The 17,025-nt window shown below is 39.6% G+C and overlaps 2 protein-coding genes across 3 annotated transcripts; one reads left to right on the top strand and one right to left on the bottom strand.

The window, feature by feature from the left end:
* Positions 1 to 1,736: 1,736 nt before the first annotated feature.
* On the bottom strand, positions 1,737 to 5,538 carry irg1l (immunoresponsive gene 1, like). The gene is made up of 6 exons (XM_040016289.1): positions 5,410 to 5,538; positions 4,862 to 4,916; positions 4,533 to 4,720; positions 4,143 to 4,235; positions 3,388 to 3,593; positions 1,737 to 2,859 (listed from the first exon to the last, which is right to left on the bottom strand). The coding sequence occupies exons 1-6, from the start codon at positions 5,425 to 5,427 to the stop codon at positions 1,932 to 1,934; spliced, it is 1,488 nt and encodes a 495-aa protein (XP_039872223.1). The 5' UTR covers positions 5,428 to 5,538; the 3' UTR covers positions 1,737 to 1,931.
* Positions 5,539 to 5,750: 212 nt separating this feature from the next.
* On the top strand, positions 5,751 to 10,577 carry si:ch211-153b23.3. 2 transcript variants are annotated; one of them, XM_040016288.1, is made up of 12 exons: positions 5,751 to 5,860; positions 6,554 to 6,728; positions 6,820 to 6,843; positions 8,116 to 8,316; positions 8,398 to 8,490; positions 8,585 to 8,689; positions 8,820 to 8,929; positions 9,012 to 9,203; positions 9,297 to 9,459; positions 9,547 to 9,712; positions 9,875 to 9,969; positions 10,051 to 10,577. In XM_040016288.1, the coding sequence occupies exons 2-12, from the start codon at positions 6,572 to 6,574 to the stop codon at positions 10,134 to 10,136; spliced, it is 1,392 nt and encodes a 463-aa protein (XP_039872222.1). In that variant the 5' UTR covers positions 5,751 to 5,860; positions 6,554 to 6,571; the 3' UTR covers positions 10,137 to 10,577. The 2 variants fall into 2 exon arrangements, with proteins under 2 accessions (XP_039872222.1, XP_039872221.1); XM_040016287.1 differs by having other exon boundaries at positions 5,752 to 5,860; positions 6,820 to 8,316.
* Positions 10,578 to 17,025: the final 6,448 nt, after the last annotated feature.

Below are 17,025 nucleotides of genomic sequence, written 5' to 3'. Positions count from 1 at the left end.
GTGTCGCATCGTCCCTTCACAATGTCGCCCCCAACGAGTGTTAGCAAACTCTCTTGTTGCTATGCTTCTGTGTTACTATAAAACAAACATATTCAGCAGTTCATAATATCAGCTCCAACAAGTGTTAGCAAACTCTCAACTTTTTTTTTTTCCAGTTGTGAAAGGCCAACACAGCAGTTAGGAATATAAGTCTTTATCTGCCAATCTCAAAGTCTTTCCCACCTCACTAATAGTTCTTTTTGTTGGCAATTATTTGCTTGCATCAACACATTTTTGGACACATGTTTAGTCCTCACATTAATAGCTACTAAAGGGAAAAAATAGCTACTAAAGGAACAAAATAGAAGAGCATTATCCAGCCTTCGTCTTATAAAGGAAAAATGTTAAAAATTCTGTTGCGTGCCCACAGTTAAAGAAAAATTTACATAAATAAAACAGAGTTGTCTGTTATGAAACTGTTTATCAGCAATATAAGACCCTATTGAACCGAAAAACAGAACAGACATTGTGTTTTAATGTTATTATTATAACTGAAATCAAAATGCTCTTCTTTCTGCTATACAGTGGACCACATCTGCCCATAACACTATTTATTACTTCAGTTCCTTAAATTATTACTTTTGAGCCCTTGGTGATAGAGGGACATTTTTTGGAATTATTGTAATTTTTAAATGGTTCATCAAATATGTTTCTTAAATATTGTGTATTAAGGTTCAAAGTTTACATTTATGTCATACCTGGATTGGTTCCTTTCAAATCCATTGCACTGGGGTACAGAGGGAAAATGACAAAAACTGTGTCTTTATCAAATACTTATTAAAGACATACCTTTTATGATCAGATAATACACCATAGTTTTCCAGTTTTACACAGTTATGTAGTTAAATGTTTCCATGTGAAATAAGACACTTAATGAACTGACAACATGTACAGGTGTCCCTTCTTGCCCTATGATAGATAGGTGGGACCCCCCCCAACACAACCCTGAACTGGATAAGTGAAAGAGAATGGATGAATAAATGAATAAGAGGTTGAATAAGAGACAAAGGTTTATGAGATCGGGGAAATCACTGAAATTGCACCAAATGTTATTCATTAACAAGCCAAACACAGACACATGTGTCTATTCCAGTTCACTGTGTAAGACTGAAGTGGACACATCACACACATAAGCTCAAGGAGCAGGAACGAGGAAACCAGCCTACATTTCCCAGCACCATTTTGCATTTTATCACATCTTTATGTTTGCACTCCAAATAAACACACTTGAAAGACAAAACCAGCTATCAACTTTTTCTTTCACTCTGTAGATGTTCTGATGGTTTCAGTTGAAGTATATGTGCATATTTCTTCTTATAATCAAATCAGATACTACAACATGTATTTGAACTATCTAATGGGTGTGATTCATTTATTGACAAACCAGTAAGGCTCTACTTTATTGCATCATTAGCTAGCTGACTCTTTAAGCACCTCTGGGATATGTAACACAGAACATGTCAGACAATGCCTTTTTGCGTTTTTTGTAATTTTATTTAGATGAAAACACATAAACAGAAATACTGAAATTGTCTTCTTTGAATGACAATAGAAGCAGACATATAGATTAAAAGCAACAATCTTTTACACTGTTTAGGAATCCATTGTTTGGAAAAGCACAACTCTTAATGCATTGTATATACAGCAGCAATACTGGAAAGCATTCAGTATATAGAACCCACTTATGTTCCCATTGCAATGTAATGTATTATCTCAAAATATTGATTTTTTTCATGAACCTGAGATAATAACAATATATGTCTATATTACAATATTAAAATTGTCAGATGGCTCAACATGTAGATTTTTTCATATTTTGATTTGAATATTTTTATGTGCAAGAATATTTGTGTTGCTGTTAGGCTACTGTGTAACTCCAACAAAACCAAAGTCTATTGCAGTTGTGAGAGAAGGTTCCTGCAGTCCCTGAGCTGGTCCAGGTCCTCCACCACTTCAATCAGCCGCTCGACCTTCTCTGAGGGAAGCACCACCTCTGCGTTGCTCCTGAACTTCTTCCTCAGGCTGTCGTTGGACAGTGGATTGCGCCAGTGACCGTAGAAGGTGTTGCAGCGTCCCTTCACAGTGTCGCCCCCAACCAGGGTTAGCTGGACTTCACCGTACATGCGGTTGAAATTAGCGGGGTTGTCATTGGGATGCTCCAGGCGAACACGGCTCAGCAGAGCGTGCAGGTCAGGGCGGCTCATGGCAGCAGGGGTGAAGGACTGCACAGTCACTTCTCCATCCAGGAGAGCAGTGCAAGCATTGAACTGGAAGGAGTGGCGTGCCTCGTGCTCAGACTCTGGGAAAGGTCTGTTTATGTACTTCGATTTGGGGACTCTGAGCAGGATGTCCTCCACCTGAGCTGGGGAGACAGTGCCAGGGCCAACTCCAACGAGAACCTTATGGACTGAGGCTGCAGCATCTGCCACCCAGTGCATCCCCAGATGAGCAGGGAAGCGTTTGAAGCCAATGTCCTGTTCCTCCAGCAGGAACATATGGCTGTCATTACCAGGTGATTGTAAAGGCTGTGGTACATAATCTTCATAAAAAGCACTGAAGCCGGCTACCCCTGCAACAGCATCTAGGACCAAAGGACTTGCCTCTAAGCCTCTGGAGGCCAGCAGAGCTGCTTCTAGGCCCAAACGGGAGGCATTGCCAATGTGGAGGGGTTTGGACTGAGTGGCAGCATTAGCCATTGGGGCTCCTGCTAGAGAAGCAGCTATAGCCAATGCATGACTGCTCTGGGTGGGGTCCAGAGATAAGAGGCGTGCACACGCAGCAGCACTTCCCATGGTGCCTACCACACTAGGAGGGTGGAACCTGTTGGGAAATTCATCAGAAAGAAACAGAAACTTTGGTTAGATGTTTTTAAATTTTAAATGGGTGCTACATATCGTAATGGTCATAATAGAGCTCCTGTGTGAAAGCTTGTTTTTCCAAACAGCCTCTCACTTGTGTAACTCAGCTCATTTCATGAGTGGTAAGAGGTTTTTAGTGATTTTAGTCATCAACAAGCACATAATGTGGTGACACATTTGAGGGTGTAAGCACATGGCAAAAAGAGTCCTCTGTCATATTCTGCTCCACATGGCTAAGCAGTGCTAAAACTACACACAGAGTCTCAGCTGTCCCCGCATGAGCATGAAAAGACGCCTTTTAGAGCTTGTTGACACAATTCATAGAGCGTGCATTACACCTCCGCAGCCTGCTTGGAAACTGCAGGGTAGAGATCAGCAGAGCCAGAGTCATTTATGCAGAATCGTCAATGAGAAACTAACCTAATATCAATGATGAAATCAGTTAAGGGTAGCATACTGTAATGTAGCTATAGAGCTCTAAAGCACTCACCTCTTGGGGATATTGTGGGCCTCATTAGAGAACCTCAGTAGTCGGCCTTGAATCTCAATGCCAACATTGAAAGCCAGTAAGAAGTCCAGGCCACTGGGCTTATTGTTAGCTGGCATCATGTCACTGAGAGCTAACACAGCAGGAAGGACAGCTCCGGAGGGGTGAGTGGCAGGGTGCCATGTATCATCAAAGTCCATGGAGTGAGTCTGAACCAAAAAGATTTTAATGATCAAATGATAGGACATCAAAGCCCAGCACAGCATTAGTTTAATGTTAAAATTAATTAGATGGCTACTGATACATTTCCTGAGCTGATGGCAAAAACAGGTGCTTGCTGTTAGAGATATGACCCAATACCAAGCATCGTGTTTGTGCTTAAATGATGTAATTTAGCTCTCTACACCCAAATTATTATTTTTAGTGCGCATACTCTTCCTGGCTAAACTCAGTCACAGGCGGTTTTTCATTAGAAAATCCTCTCACTTTACAATCTTTTACTGTCTGAGACTAACACAGGCTATAGAAATGAGCTTGGCACCCTGATGGCATCTTTAAAAAGCAATATTTGCAGATGTCCTGATGTAATGATGGAAATTTTTGGGATTTTCCACCAAGTCCTGCTTTTGTTTACCGTCCAGGATTGGACCAAAAACTGAGCTCACACACAGGCGACTTTTTGGGAGTGGTACGGGTTTCTGTGCACGTGAAATTGTCTGGTGCATGCTGACACATCTGTTCCACTTATTCATACTCACCGCCACTCCGTTGACAAAAGCTGCCAGTATCGGGGAGAGTCTGATGCCCCTGTGTCCATACACAGAGCTGGTGTCACCAGGAGCGTACATGTTCTGAGGGGAAGCGACGGAGACAGGTAAGCACAATGCAACATTTGACACTCTCAGTGTACACAGTCACACACACAAACACACACAAACTAAACGTTTAAAAGCTTTAAATAACGATGGGACCTCAACAGGTTTCTTTGTAAGTTATATGACAAACACCTAAACTAAAAAAATCATCAGAAAGAAAATGAAAAATAATAAAATAAAAGGTGAGGCTTCTGCTGTCACCTGTCTCACTGCCTTATATGGGAGGAAATATTAATAAGAAACCTTTATTTTTAATCCCTTTCCCCAACTCACCTGGCAGTGCTGGAGGGCCAGTTCAAACACATCTGTTGTGCTTCCGATCAGCCCAACTCCAATGTTGTCCAGCACCATTCTTTTACTGCGGTGCAGCACTACAGGGGATAGATGCTGGGGCTTAATTTCACTGATAAACTTCCCAAAACTGGCTGTGACTGTGTCCTCGGGCGCTGGCTGCTTCAAGACTGCAGAGAGGAATGAATGAATGAAAGAAGAATGCAATGGGGAAAAAAAAAACACGGTCTGGACTAAGCAAAAGGAAAATGTGAAACAGAGAAATATGTTTCCTGGTGAACTGACAGAATGAAACACAACAAAGGTTTTACCTTCCACAGCAGATTTATGGATTGCTCTGGCAGCCCACACAGGTCTAATGGCTTTCTACAGGACAAAGAGCGCAGAATATCATTAGCAAAACCCATGCTGAAATTAACACGCATTGTACTTTCTTTTTAAAACATCTCAGATCTATTACACGCTCCAGAGACAGTTATTTTCTACTCTGGCTTTGTTAAAGTCTCAGTGGACATCGACATTACTGCAATGAGTAGAACTCAGCCCGTGTGACTTTTTTTTTGAAAGAGCTGTTGTGCTGACACGATGCTGCTGTAACAGGTGTAAGACAGCATGACTAACCTGCTGAAAATTTACCAAGAGCTCATTTAAGTATCACTCTGCTGTCTACTCAGAGAAACAACTACTCACTGCAAAAATATGACATTAGGATTTATGTTTTTCTTATTTACTAGACTGAATTAAGTCTGCCAGACAATTTTAAATTAAGACTTAACTTAATTAAATTAAGTTGATTGGACTTATGACTATAATGTTTTCTACTAAAAATAGTAATACAAAAATAACTTTTAACTTTTACCTTTACAGTTGAAATCATGGTTCCAGTCTGGTGTTTCTGTCAAGTTGACTGTCCTTTCTCTTTCTTCTCAATGCAGCAGTTTTACCAGCAGCACTTTGTCAGGGATGCTGATGCTTCTAAGTGTGAGACGATACCTGCCTTATATAGTCTAATCTTATACCTGACTCAAAGGAACAGGGAAGGGCAGGCATATCCATAACAAAGACTTATCATTAAAAAAAAGGAATTTCCACTGTGGGCAACGTCTTCAACGTCACCATCGTCACAGCAGGAGGAGGAGGAAAGGTTTACTTTACTGTCAAAAGTGCAAAGATGATGTCACATCTAAGGGCTTTGGGACAGGGGAAATTACAGCAACTCCTCCTACATGTAGCAAAGCCTTATTTATGTCAAACTGTCATTCCTGCTTCAGAAGAGTTTGCCTGTTCATCTTTCTAAGATTCTCTGCCAGGTATGACTTTATTTTCACTTTCTTTATTACTTTATTATTTAGAGGAACATGTAACCCAGCTACAACTTAAAAAGCTGTACTGATTAAGATGATGTTTTTACATGAGCTAAATAGCTTTACTTGGTTAAAAATATGTAACCATTTAAAGTTAAATATGAGCTAAATTACACTATCTAATTGATCTAACAGATCCTGTTTTCTGTTAAATATTCAGTAAATGTTTTTCATTAGATATGAATAAAATTCCCTGTTAGTGCTCAGTGACAATTTTCCAGTTACTGGAGCAGGAAAGTTAAATACGAGTTCTCTGTGTGTCTCTGCTGCCTTTAGGAGAGCTTGTAATGACAGTCCCTCAGCCTTAAATGTTTAGTGAGTTACATATTGTTTTAGTCTAACTATAGTTAATTAACAAGATGTAAGTGAAGTTGTGTGATTCAGTATGCTTTATAGTGTATTTTTGGAATATTTCTAATCATTATAATTTACTTTTCTTTCTATTTTTATAAATGTGAAAATGACTTATGAATCTATTAATAATTATTTAGAATTTTTATTCATTTATTTATGTGTTTTTCCACAATGTTTAAGTTGTTTTAACACTACATTACATTAGCCAGATAAAAAGAAGATTAAGACAGATTCTGAAATGTATTTTGAATGATTTGCATTGTTTGCTTCGTTGCACATCTGTAGATTGACAGCAAAACTATCATGGCAACACTAGAAGGGTTTCCTGCCAGTTTCTATGGGGAACCAGGAGTACTGGGCATGCTAGCCAATGGGATCAGTGCATTCCTCATACTTCTGCAGAATTTCAATACAGCCCACACTGGCAAAGAAGCATATGGGGTGGAGAACATACTTGCAGGTACATATTTTTGACAATCAGCTATAATAATGTAAAAAAGGAAAAAGAAAAAAGGAAGAGTTAGCTAAGTCATTTTTATTTTATTTAACAGGTGTTCATCTCATCCTGATTGGAGGTATATGCCAACTTATTGCCGGGCTACTTTCCTTTAGAAAATACGATCACCTGAGTGGCACTGCCTTTATTGGCTATGCTGCTCTTTGGGCTAGTTATGGGGCGACCCGAATCTACTCTGGTGTCTCTGACAATCAAACAACAAATCAGACAAGCAATTTATCTCTGTCCACTGACCTCATGACCAACATATCTCTGAATGGCTCCGCAGAGATACCAGGTGGCTATTTCTTCCTGTCCATAAAAGAGTCAGCCATTGCGGGTCTGATCCCCTACATTTTACTGTCCTTTCTCCTGGCATTTTGCTCTGCCACAGTCAACTACATCATGCCTTTTGTTTTTGGGGCCATCACTGCCACTTTAATCTTTGAAGCAGTGGGTATAGTAGCAAGCTCCTGGGCTCTCATAGTATCCGGGGTCCTGGAGTTGCTCATTTTGATCTTTGCCATCTACGGTTCAGCTGTACTGCTCCTCAAAGGTTTGACCCAACGTCTAGCCCTCAAAGGCTTTGGGACCCCCCTCTTTAATGTTCTTCTCTTAGGAATCGGAAACTCAGCAAGTGCCCAGAGCATTGGCCAAGAGAAGAAGAAAAACACCAAATATGCTGAACCCATGGCGTTGGGTTTCTTCTGTGACTCTGTAGCTCCTTTCATCTTTGCTTTCTACAGCTTCGGGTACATGAAGTCATTTGGTTTAGGAGCTGCCTGGGTCTCAATCATCTCATTCGCCCAATTGTTCTCTAGCTACTATGCCCATCTGCGCCAAGACTGCTACCACACTACAAAGTTTGGATTTCATGCCACATATTGGCTGATTAAGGCTTGGGGTGAGTTTGTGGCGTCTACTCTGATCGGAAATAAGAGCGAAGTAGGCTCTGCTAGAGAAGCAATGGTGGGAAACTGGTTCTTTGTGGTGGCAGGCTTGATTCTGTGTGTGGGAAGTCTGAATATGGACATCCTAGAACTGATCCACAACATGCTTTTTGTCCTAGTCACAGTTTCAACAGTACCCCAGATTCCACTTGAGGGTTACTACATCTTCTTTGGTGTAGCTTGCGCTCTGTTTACCGCAGTCTCCATCTATGGCACCTTTGCACGTCTCGTCAACAGTATAGCAGAAAAGTTACTAATCCCTATAGGGAAGCAGCCTGTCTCCACTGCAAATATGAAGAAGGCTTTGAAGTGGGGCAAGTCCCAACAAGTAGGCAGCGAGATGGTGCCCCACACTGACCAGACCTCCGATGTTCTGTTTTACCTTTTAAATGGGGTCGCAGCTCTGTCAGCTATTCATTCGAAGGTGTCCAGTATGAATCCCACGTTCCTTCATCTGACCATCCCTTGGGTCCTGATCTCTGGAGCGATCATCCAGGCTTACGTCAGCAGGTTGCAAGTCACAGGTGGTGGTCGGTTTGGGTCAGTCATCTCGTCCATCTATGTGGGAGTATGGGCGACATGGACCTGGTTTCGATTCGCAGGTATGCCAGTACAAACACTAGTGTGGACATTTCTCTTTCTGATTTAGAAAAGATTCTTAACCCAAGTTATTTTTTTTCTAGGTACCCTGCTTCAGCTCTCCACAGGGGCAGCTTATGCTTTCACAGCAGGAGCCATTGCCCTCCTGGTCATTAATGGTTTCCTCATGTTGATTGGTAAGATTAAAATTCCCTGTTAGTCTCAATAGAAGATTTGTTGATTGGATTATTTCTTTCAAGAAGGATTTTTTTATGTGTCTGTTTGTGTTAGCTGCCTATAAGAACCTGGTTTTGCTGCTTCTGACGACTGTGATGGAAGTTGCTCTTGTCTGTTTCCTGCTCTCCACCCTCCAGCGACTGCCATATAGGCTGGAAAGTAAGTATAGATAAAGCCTCATTTTTAAACATAGGATTCACTTTTGATTAAAAATGATATAAAATGTTATAGAGACTCTCAAGCTGATTATTTTTAAAACTGGCTTTTTTTTTCTTTTTCTTTTTTACAGTTGCCATGCTTGCACTGGTGGCAATAATTTGTGTATATGGCATTCTGGCAACACTGGTGAGCGGCATCTTCTCAGAGAGACTCATACCTATGGGTCCTCCCTTACTAAAGGTAAGCAGAGATGAAACTGACTTTGTGCTCCTTCTCAAAGTCAGTTTTTTAAACATGCCCTTTCCACTGTGTCCTGTCTTAGGAGGTAAAGAAGCAGGAAACATCGCCAGAGCTGCCATGTCCGATAGCCAGCTCACGACTTACCAGCGGTGTCTTGAAGATCGCTGGAATTCTGGAGGAAGGAGGAGTATGCGGCATTCCGACAGACACTGTGTACGCCTTAGCTGCATCCTGCAAAAATCCTCAGGCCATTGAAAAAATATACAATATTAAAGTAAGAGTCATTAAAAGATTGGCAAATTAATTCAATATTCACGTGTCTGTAATGTATAAAGCTTATTAATCTGCAATCTATAACCTGTTCCAGGACAGACCAGCCGAGAAGCCCATATGTGTTTGCATTTCTAGCGTGGAACAGCTGGTGGCAGCCAAGCCTCCTTTCAGTCCTCTGCTCTGGGAGTTTATGAGGAATGTGTATCCCGGAGGCATCAGCTGCATTGTCAAGAAAGGAGACTGGCTGTTCCAACTCGGTAAACTTTGTAGTGCAGCGTAAATATGGTGTTACTGGAATCTGTGTCATTTATCAGCACTCACCTCAGCTCAATCTGTGTGTGTAGGAGTGGGACCAGCTTATGACCGTGTTGGGACTCGGGACAGCATCATGATTCGTGTCCCTGACCACACAGTTACCGGCCACTTGTGTAATATTACTGGACCACTTGCTATCACCTCAGCCAATCCAAGTGGAGAGGCAGACAGCACCCACCACAGCATGGTCATTGAGTAAGAGCTTGCAAACAGCTTACAAAGTAGTAGACTGATCTAACCTGTGACAGTATGTGTAGCCCCTTTACAGCAAATGTTTCTGTAGAAAAGTGACAAATTATTTATTTTACGATGTGGAGTATTTCTAACCGCTCATTTACCCTCCCTTTTCTGGCACAGTCGACTCGGACACAAGATCCAAGGAGTTCTCTGTGATGGAGACTCTAATGAAGTTGTTGCTTCCACTGTGGTTAACTGCTTGAAGATTGATGAAGGTGAACACAAAAGAAGTCACGTAAAATTCAAATTTGGGTGTTTTATGAAGCACCATCTAACTTATCTCACTCTTTCTGCAGGCACCATCACCATTGTGAGAGAAGGCTGTGTCCCTGCAGTTAAAGTTTTCCAGATCTTTGAGCGAATAAAAAGCACTATGTTGTGATTGTTACGATTCTTTTCTTTAAGGGAGCACATGCTTGAATGGTTGCCTTCAGGATCAGCAGCTTTATCTGTCATTCTGTCTCTTTCTTTTCAATACTCTCAATGCTCTTATTCATGCTTTTTTTTATGTAGTTGTAATTGTGGACGTATGGGTATATGTTACAATAAAAACTCCATCTGTACCATCTATTAGCTGTAGTAGGAACTTTATCTTGAAATTGTATGCGGATGAAGAATCTGCTGTGATACTACAGCTTCATGAAGATAACATGTCTCGGATGTGCCTCTATAAAAAATATTTTTATGCTAACTACAGTTATAGTAACACACATATATGTAAAATTGTTGTTTGCCTAATAATTTTAAACCTGTATATATGTATTTAAACTATATTCTTTTCTTGGGTATGTATATGTATTTAAGTTCTTTATGTTTAATTAATTATGCTGAAATAAATAAATACATAAACTGATGTTGTCTTCATGTTGTTGTTAATATTCCATAGTCATATATTATTATATATATATTTAAAGCATTTTGACCTGTTTTTATTATTCAGCATTAAGAGAAAACAAACAGATTTTTAGAAAGATCCTTTACTGAAGCAGAGACTGAACCGACATGCACCAAGTTTTACTTCTTGATACAGAAATAGTCATGAATATAAATGAACACTTTGCAAAAGTCTTGAGCCACCCTTCATTTCCTTATATTTTGCTTCCAATGAGCAAGGCTTTCTGGCCACTGTCTTTAAAGCGGTCCTAAGTGACCAGTTTTTAGTTCTCCAGGCTGTCTGAAGGTCTTCCAATGTTTTTCTTTGGACATTAGCTGCCTTTTCACTCATTTTCAGTTCAGCTCTTGTACCTGATCATGTTCAAAGGAATGACTTTTTTTCTGTGAATGAATCACTCCAGCATTTAAAAAGTCATCTAACTGGATGAACCAGTGTTGCGTCTACACATAACAGACAACTTTCCAAAGAATCCATTCTACTTTGGGCAGTTTGTTGCTAGAGTAGCAGTTGGAAATTAGTTGGAAAAACATATCATTTGCCCTCTTTTTTTTCAGTTAAATGCTAATGATAACATAGCCTAGAAGGCAGGAAATTGTATCTTATGTGTCAATAAAGTGATTTCTAAAGAGCTATTAGAAAACTACAACAGATGAGCAACATCTGAAAGTTACATCCTTAAAAAATAAGAAAGAAAATCCAGCAATGACCTGACACAGGACCTGAGATATAGATCTGGCCCTGCAGTGGATCTATCTAACGTTGACTGAAGCCTCATCAGTAATGGTACAATGGTGTCATTTGAAAGGAGGCTGAAAAGAAACCGTTCAAGCGTTCAACAAGCTGACAGTTTTCCAAAAACATGTCAAGACAGCTTGTGTAAAACATTTGGGCACTTGTCTATAGAATATACATTATTATGTTCATTGCTTCAAGCAAGCTGTCACTTTTTGCTTTCTCTTGATCAAAAACATGAATTGTGCAGCTATGGTAGTGTGTGCAAAAGCCTCATTTTCTTATCTCTTTACATTTTGCTTCCAAAGAGAGAAAATTTATTGTCATTTTTTAAAGTGCTCTTGAGCAATATTTTCTTTTTGAAGGTCTTTCAAAGTTTGTCTTTGTACATTGCCTGGTTTTTCCGAGGTTAGAGGTTAGGAGGCTTTTGTACTTGACCATATACAGAGGAATATTTTCTTTTATTCGTTAAGCCACTTAACACTGACCTGTGAATCATACGTCATCATGCAGTCTTATTGGAAGATTGTCTTTCAGGAAATCATTTTTTAAAAAGGGAAGGAGGAGAATATGGAAAGAGGAGAGAGCTACAACATTGAGTGTCTACAGTCACCTGTTAAACACAATGGAGGCCATATCATGATGGTTGTCAGTTGGAGATCTTTGTCAGTGATCCACAACACACTGCAGTAAAAACATACCTGAACAGAACACAGACCACATAACTATTAGTCATAGACTGGCCTCCCCAGTGCCCAGACCCCAACATTATTGAAGAAGTGTGGGATCATCTTGACAGAGAAGGGACAAAAAGACTGCCAACATCCAGAGAAGAGCTTTGAATGTCCTTCAAGAAGCCCAGAGAACTATTCCTGAAGACAACATAAAGATAGCAAGAAACAAGAGAGCCTGCCTGAGTGAGTTCAGGCTTTGCTGAACAATAAAGACGTTCAAAGCAAATATTGACTTTCAAGCTTGTTAGAATTTTACAAATTCTATTTTTGGCTTACATACTACATTTCCATTTATTTTTCAATAAATTGCTGCACCTGCTGCTTATTTTTCAGAAAAAATAAAAATAAATGAAGGCTAGTTCATGACACAGTAGTACAAACATAAACATGCTTAAAATTGAAACCGTCCGACTGGGGTCTGGAATGTGGGGCCTCCCTGCTGCTGTGGAGTTGGGGCGGTCTGCTTTTTTCCACCCCAGGGAAGAGGGTAACACTACCTGGGTCTGGGTGCAGTTTCCCCCTCCAGGGGCAAGGGTACCTGGGGTATAGAGTACGGTTGGGGAGTGTGATTCTGTGTACAGTGTCTGTTTATGTTTGTCTCCACGTTGGGTGAGTGTTGAGTAATTGCATATGAGAGCATGAGGGTGGGAATGGATGTTTGTATCTGTATGTGCCTGTTTTTCTGTGTCTATATGTCAGGTCGGGTATCAGACGCTACCTCTCTAGGGACATCTCAAGCCCTCCTGGCTTCTGCTCCGCGGCTGCTGAGTGACCCCTCATCTGGGGCTCTCCTCAGCTCTTTCCGGGATAGTGGCTCGGCTGCCCCTCCGTTGGTCTTCCTTGGTCTCTTGTGCTCTGAGGGTCTCTGGATGTCTGGAGCCTGGATCTCCTCCATACCTGCTTCATGCCCTGGAGGACGGGGCCGTGGCCCCCCACACCCTCTAGCAGATCATTACATGAAGGAACCTTTTAAATACAAGCGCGTTCATGCTCACAGGTGTACACACGAGTGCTCACAGACACAAACTACACTCTTTTTGGCTCCTACCTCAAAGCACACTGTGCGCTGTCGATCCTGTGCTGCACAATAATGTTTAATATTTAGTATTTACTGTTATATTCACATAGATCATCGCGATGATGTTGTTTATTATATTGCTCTTTTTTTTCCTGCTTGTTTCCTCTTTTTTCTTTTTCAACAGGTGATCCAGGTGATTGATATATGTATTTTTTGTCTGTAAAAAAAAAAAAAAGGTATACTATCCACACAAACATATTATAATATAATTATGTATAAAATTATATATTATATATTATAATAATATAATTGTATACAATGTAAGGCCAGAGAAGACAAATACATTAAACCAACCTTAATGACAGGTTGGAAATGCGACACTGTCCAAATAAAGGGTCAATATCTTTGTTAAAGATGCAAAGAAAATAAAAGAAAGATTGTTTTAAAAGTCGAACTACGCCAAAGAAAATGTGATTAACACCATAAATCCAAGCAATCCAAAGAAAAGCATTTTAAATCTATTTTTTTCTTCAAATTTTTTCCTTCACTATTTTATTAATGAAGTGTGTTATACTTTTACTGTAGGTTCACTAGAGTTTAAGCTGAGAACAAAGGCATCGAGTCATTTTCGGATGCATGTTATGTAAGCGATGCCTTCATGCATGCAGTCATTGTACACTTTTCTTGTCTTTTGTGGAAGCTCATCTTTCAGAAATTCCCTTGAAGGTATCCGGGTGCTGAAGATTGCATACCACACCTCTGTCACACCTCGTTTTAAAACCCAATTCTTCTTTTGTTCACTGTATTGTGTGAACGTCCTTGCGGGTAGTTGAACAGCCTCAGTTACTTAAATTTTCCTCACCTGTTGCTTAATGAAGGCTGAATAACAATTTAAATCTAGGTGACTGAAACTAGCTTTTACGTATTATCAGTAAACGTCATGTAATTTCTTAATTTAATCAAAAAGTTATTTATGTAATATTTGGCTTTGTGCTCTTTAAAAGAACACAAAGGTGCATTGTGCAGTCCCACAGTCTTCCTCTAAAGGAAATTTAGAACCTTGTTTTTGTTGAAGTAAAGTGTTGTTTTTATTCACGTCAAATAATCTTTCGGATACTGTGTCTCATCTTTGTATCTACGAGGAAACACTTGTCAAGGAAGGAGTGTACATACTCATGTCATCTCCTCTATCATTATCTCAAACATATATTGAGCAAAGCACCTTTTTGTTTAGAAAAAGAATGCAGACTCACAAAGAACAAAGACACTGTTGTACTAAATGAGTAAATTTGTTACCAGGAACTTACCAGGAACAGTTACTGTGAAATTCTTTCACAGCTGTCACATCGCCATGGCCTGCAGTGCATCCGAACAGTATTCACGGCACTTCACTTGTTGTCAGTTGTGTTTGTTATACATCTTCTCAAAGTCCTTGGGCCACAGGGATATCAGTGACAGTAAAGAACATCACTGGATTTCCTGTTGTCAGCATATACTTACCAGCCAGTTCATTAGGTACACCAGTACAGTTATAATAATAATAATGGATTGCATTTATATAGCGCTTTTCGAGACCCTCAAAGCGCTTTACAATTCATTCACTCTCACGTACTGGTGGAGGCAAGCTACAGTTGTAGCCACAGCTGCTCTGGGGCAGACTGACAGAAGCGAGACTGCCATATCGTGCCATCAACCCCTCTGGTCACCAGTAGGCCATCACAAGACGAATTGCCAACTCTTGAGCCACGATCGCCTGATAGGCTGGTCTGAGTATTTCAGAAAGTGCTGATTTAGTGGGATTTTCCTACACAGTCACCTTTAACGCTAACAGGGAGCAGTCTGAAAAAGAAAAATATCCAGAGGCGAAAGTTCTCTGCATGAAAAAGCCTCGTTGATAGCGGAGATTAAAGGAGAATGGCCAAACTGCTTTGAGCTGATAGGAAGGCAACAGAAAATCGAATATATATATATATATATATATATATATATATATATATATATATATATAAACTGTGCAGACTACCATATTTACATTCCATAGATTTGGAAGCAACTTTTCCAATTTTCTTACTGACTAAATGTTAGAAGCATAACAGGAAGCTGAGGTTTGTCTTTATGGCCTCATAGTCTTTATACATTCCAGTATTCTCTTTTATGGTGCTGTTACTTCAGCTGCTGTTTTGTCTCATAATTTTTTATTGTAGGGAGAGATGTGTGTGGTTGGTTTAATGTATTTGTCTTTTCCAACTGTGGAAAATGTTGTACAGAGGCTTATCTGGTCACCACTTCTGGCAGCGTTGCACAGGAAACTGAGGTTACAGTTCACACAGACTTAAAAAAGGATGACAGAAGATTGGAAAATGTTGCCTTATCTGATGAGTTTCAACTTTTATGAAGACAAAGTAACAATCAGATGACTTGTGAAAAAAGAAACATCACTGGCTTTTTTATAGTGCAATGACAAATAATCATGTAATGGTCAGTATAGTGGTTAGTTAAGAGAACGTGTCATATACAACAATTATCAGCATAACCAGTTACTGCACACAATGTATGTTTCATACACAGTCTGGCACGATAATGCTTCATGCTAGCCACCAACAGAGCGCTTAGCTCAGCTTGCTGCTTATAGCTTATCCTAACATCACAGTTAACACAGGTCATCTAAGTATTCCTAGTAGCCTCTTGGTACATTTGGAAACACGGTCAGTACAACTCAACATACATATTTGTAAAGTCCAACAGCAGGGAAAAGGGAAACATTACTGGCTTTCTACAGTGCAATGACAATCATGCAATGGTCAGTATAGTGTGGTTACATAAGAGAGCGTGTCATATACAACAATTATCAGCAAAACCAGTGTTATCCAAAACTGTTTAATCAAAAACTTTGCACCACACCAAGAAGAAATATTATCCCGATACGAGTTTGACAACAAGCCAAAGCTAACCACAAAATATGATAAGAAAATATCCTCAAGTGTCCCTGCCTTAGAAAGAAATGTAAAGTCTTGTCTTTATTCATGTCAAAGAATTTTTCGGATACCGTGTCTCATCTCTGTATCTACATGGGAACACCTGTCAATAAGCTTGCTGTACCCACTAAACACTGGACGTCGGACAGACATGCAGATCATGTCTATATTGAGTCCATCAGGTCCATCACCAAGTATGGACATCTATACGATCTCCAAACTTGGTCCACGTCCAACCATGACTAAATCTGGACATCAGTATGACGTTCAACAATTGAACTTTAGACTGGGTCATTTTTTTTGGACTTGTAAAATTTTAAATTTTTTTTAGTTACAAATATTAACATTGTTGTTACTAACATGATGCTTATGAATACAGATTATTTATAAACAAACACAATTATTATGTGTTGGCCTATTTTTTTTATTCAGTAGATCCAGGTTTTTGTTTTATGGTCGAGTTTTAAATGTTCCTGTTTTTCTTTAACTGGTTTATTTTAATTAATCAGCTTATTTGATTGTAACCAGGCTAAAAGTAAAACTGCATCTTTTTGTTTAAAAAATAAATAGAGAACCAGAACGAACAAAAGAAACTGCTGTACTAAATAAGTAATGCATTACCAGGAACAGTTACTGTAAAAAGTAGGGGTTAATTGCGATTAATTAATTTGAAAAAGAATAACAATAACACGTTAAAAAAAAATTAACGCTTTTAATTGCACTTTGCATTTCAAGCAGAAGAGAACTTTTGTCAATGTACGATTTCCGATTTCCCTGTGTACTGATTACACTGATGCACAGCAAAAAAATGGAAAAATCAGAAGACAGCATGTTGCTAGGACTGATCGGAGGCAAATTTCATTTCAAAAGACTACGTGACAGAAGCCTTGATAAAAGCTTGGTTTTGTGCAAACTGA

Source organism: Simochromis diagramma, unplaced genomic scaffold (genome assembly GCF_900408965.1).
Source record: "Simochromis diagramma unplaced genomic scaffold, fSimDia1.1 OVJJ01000685.1, whole genome shotgun sequence".
NCBI classification, from domain to species: Eukaryota; Metazoa; Chordata; class Actinopteri; order Cichliformes; family Cichlidae; genus Simochromis; species Simochromis diagramma.
Note: the sequence above shows the minus strand (reverse complement) of the source record. Positions and strands in the feature narration are given on the sequence as shown.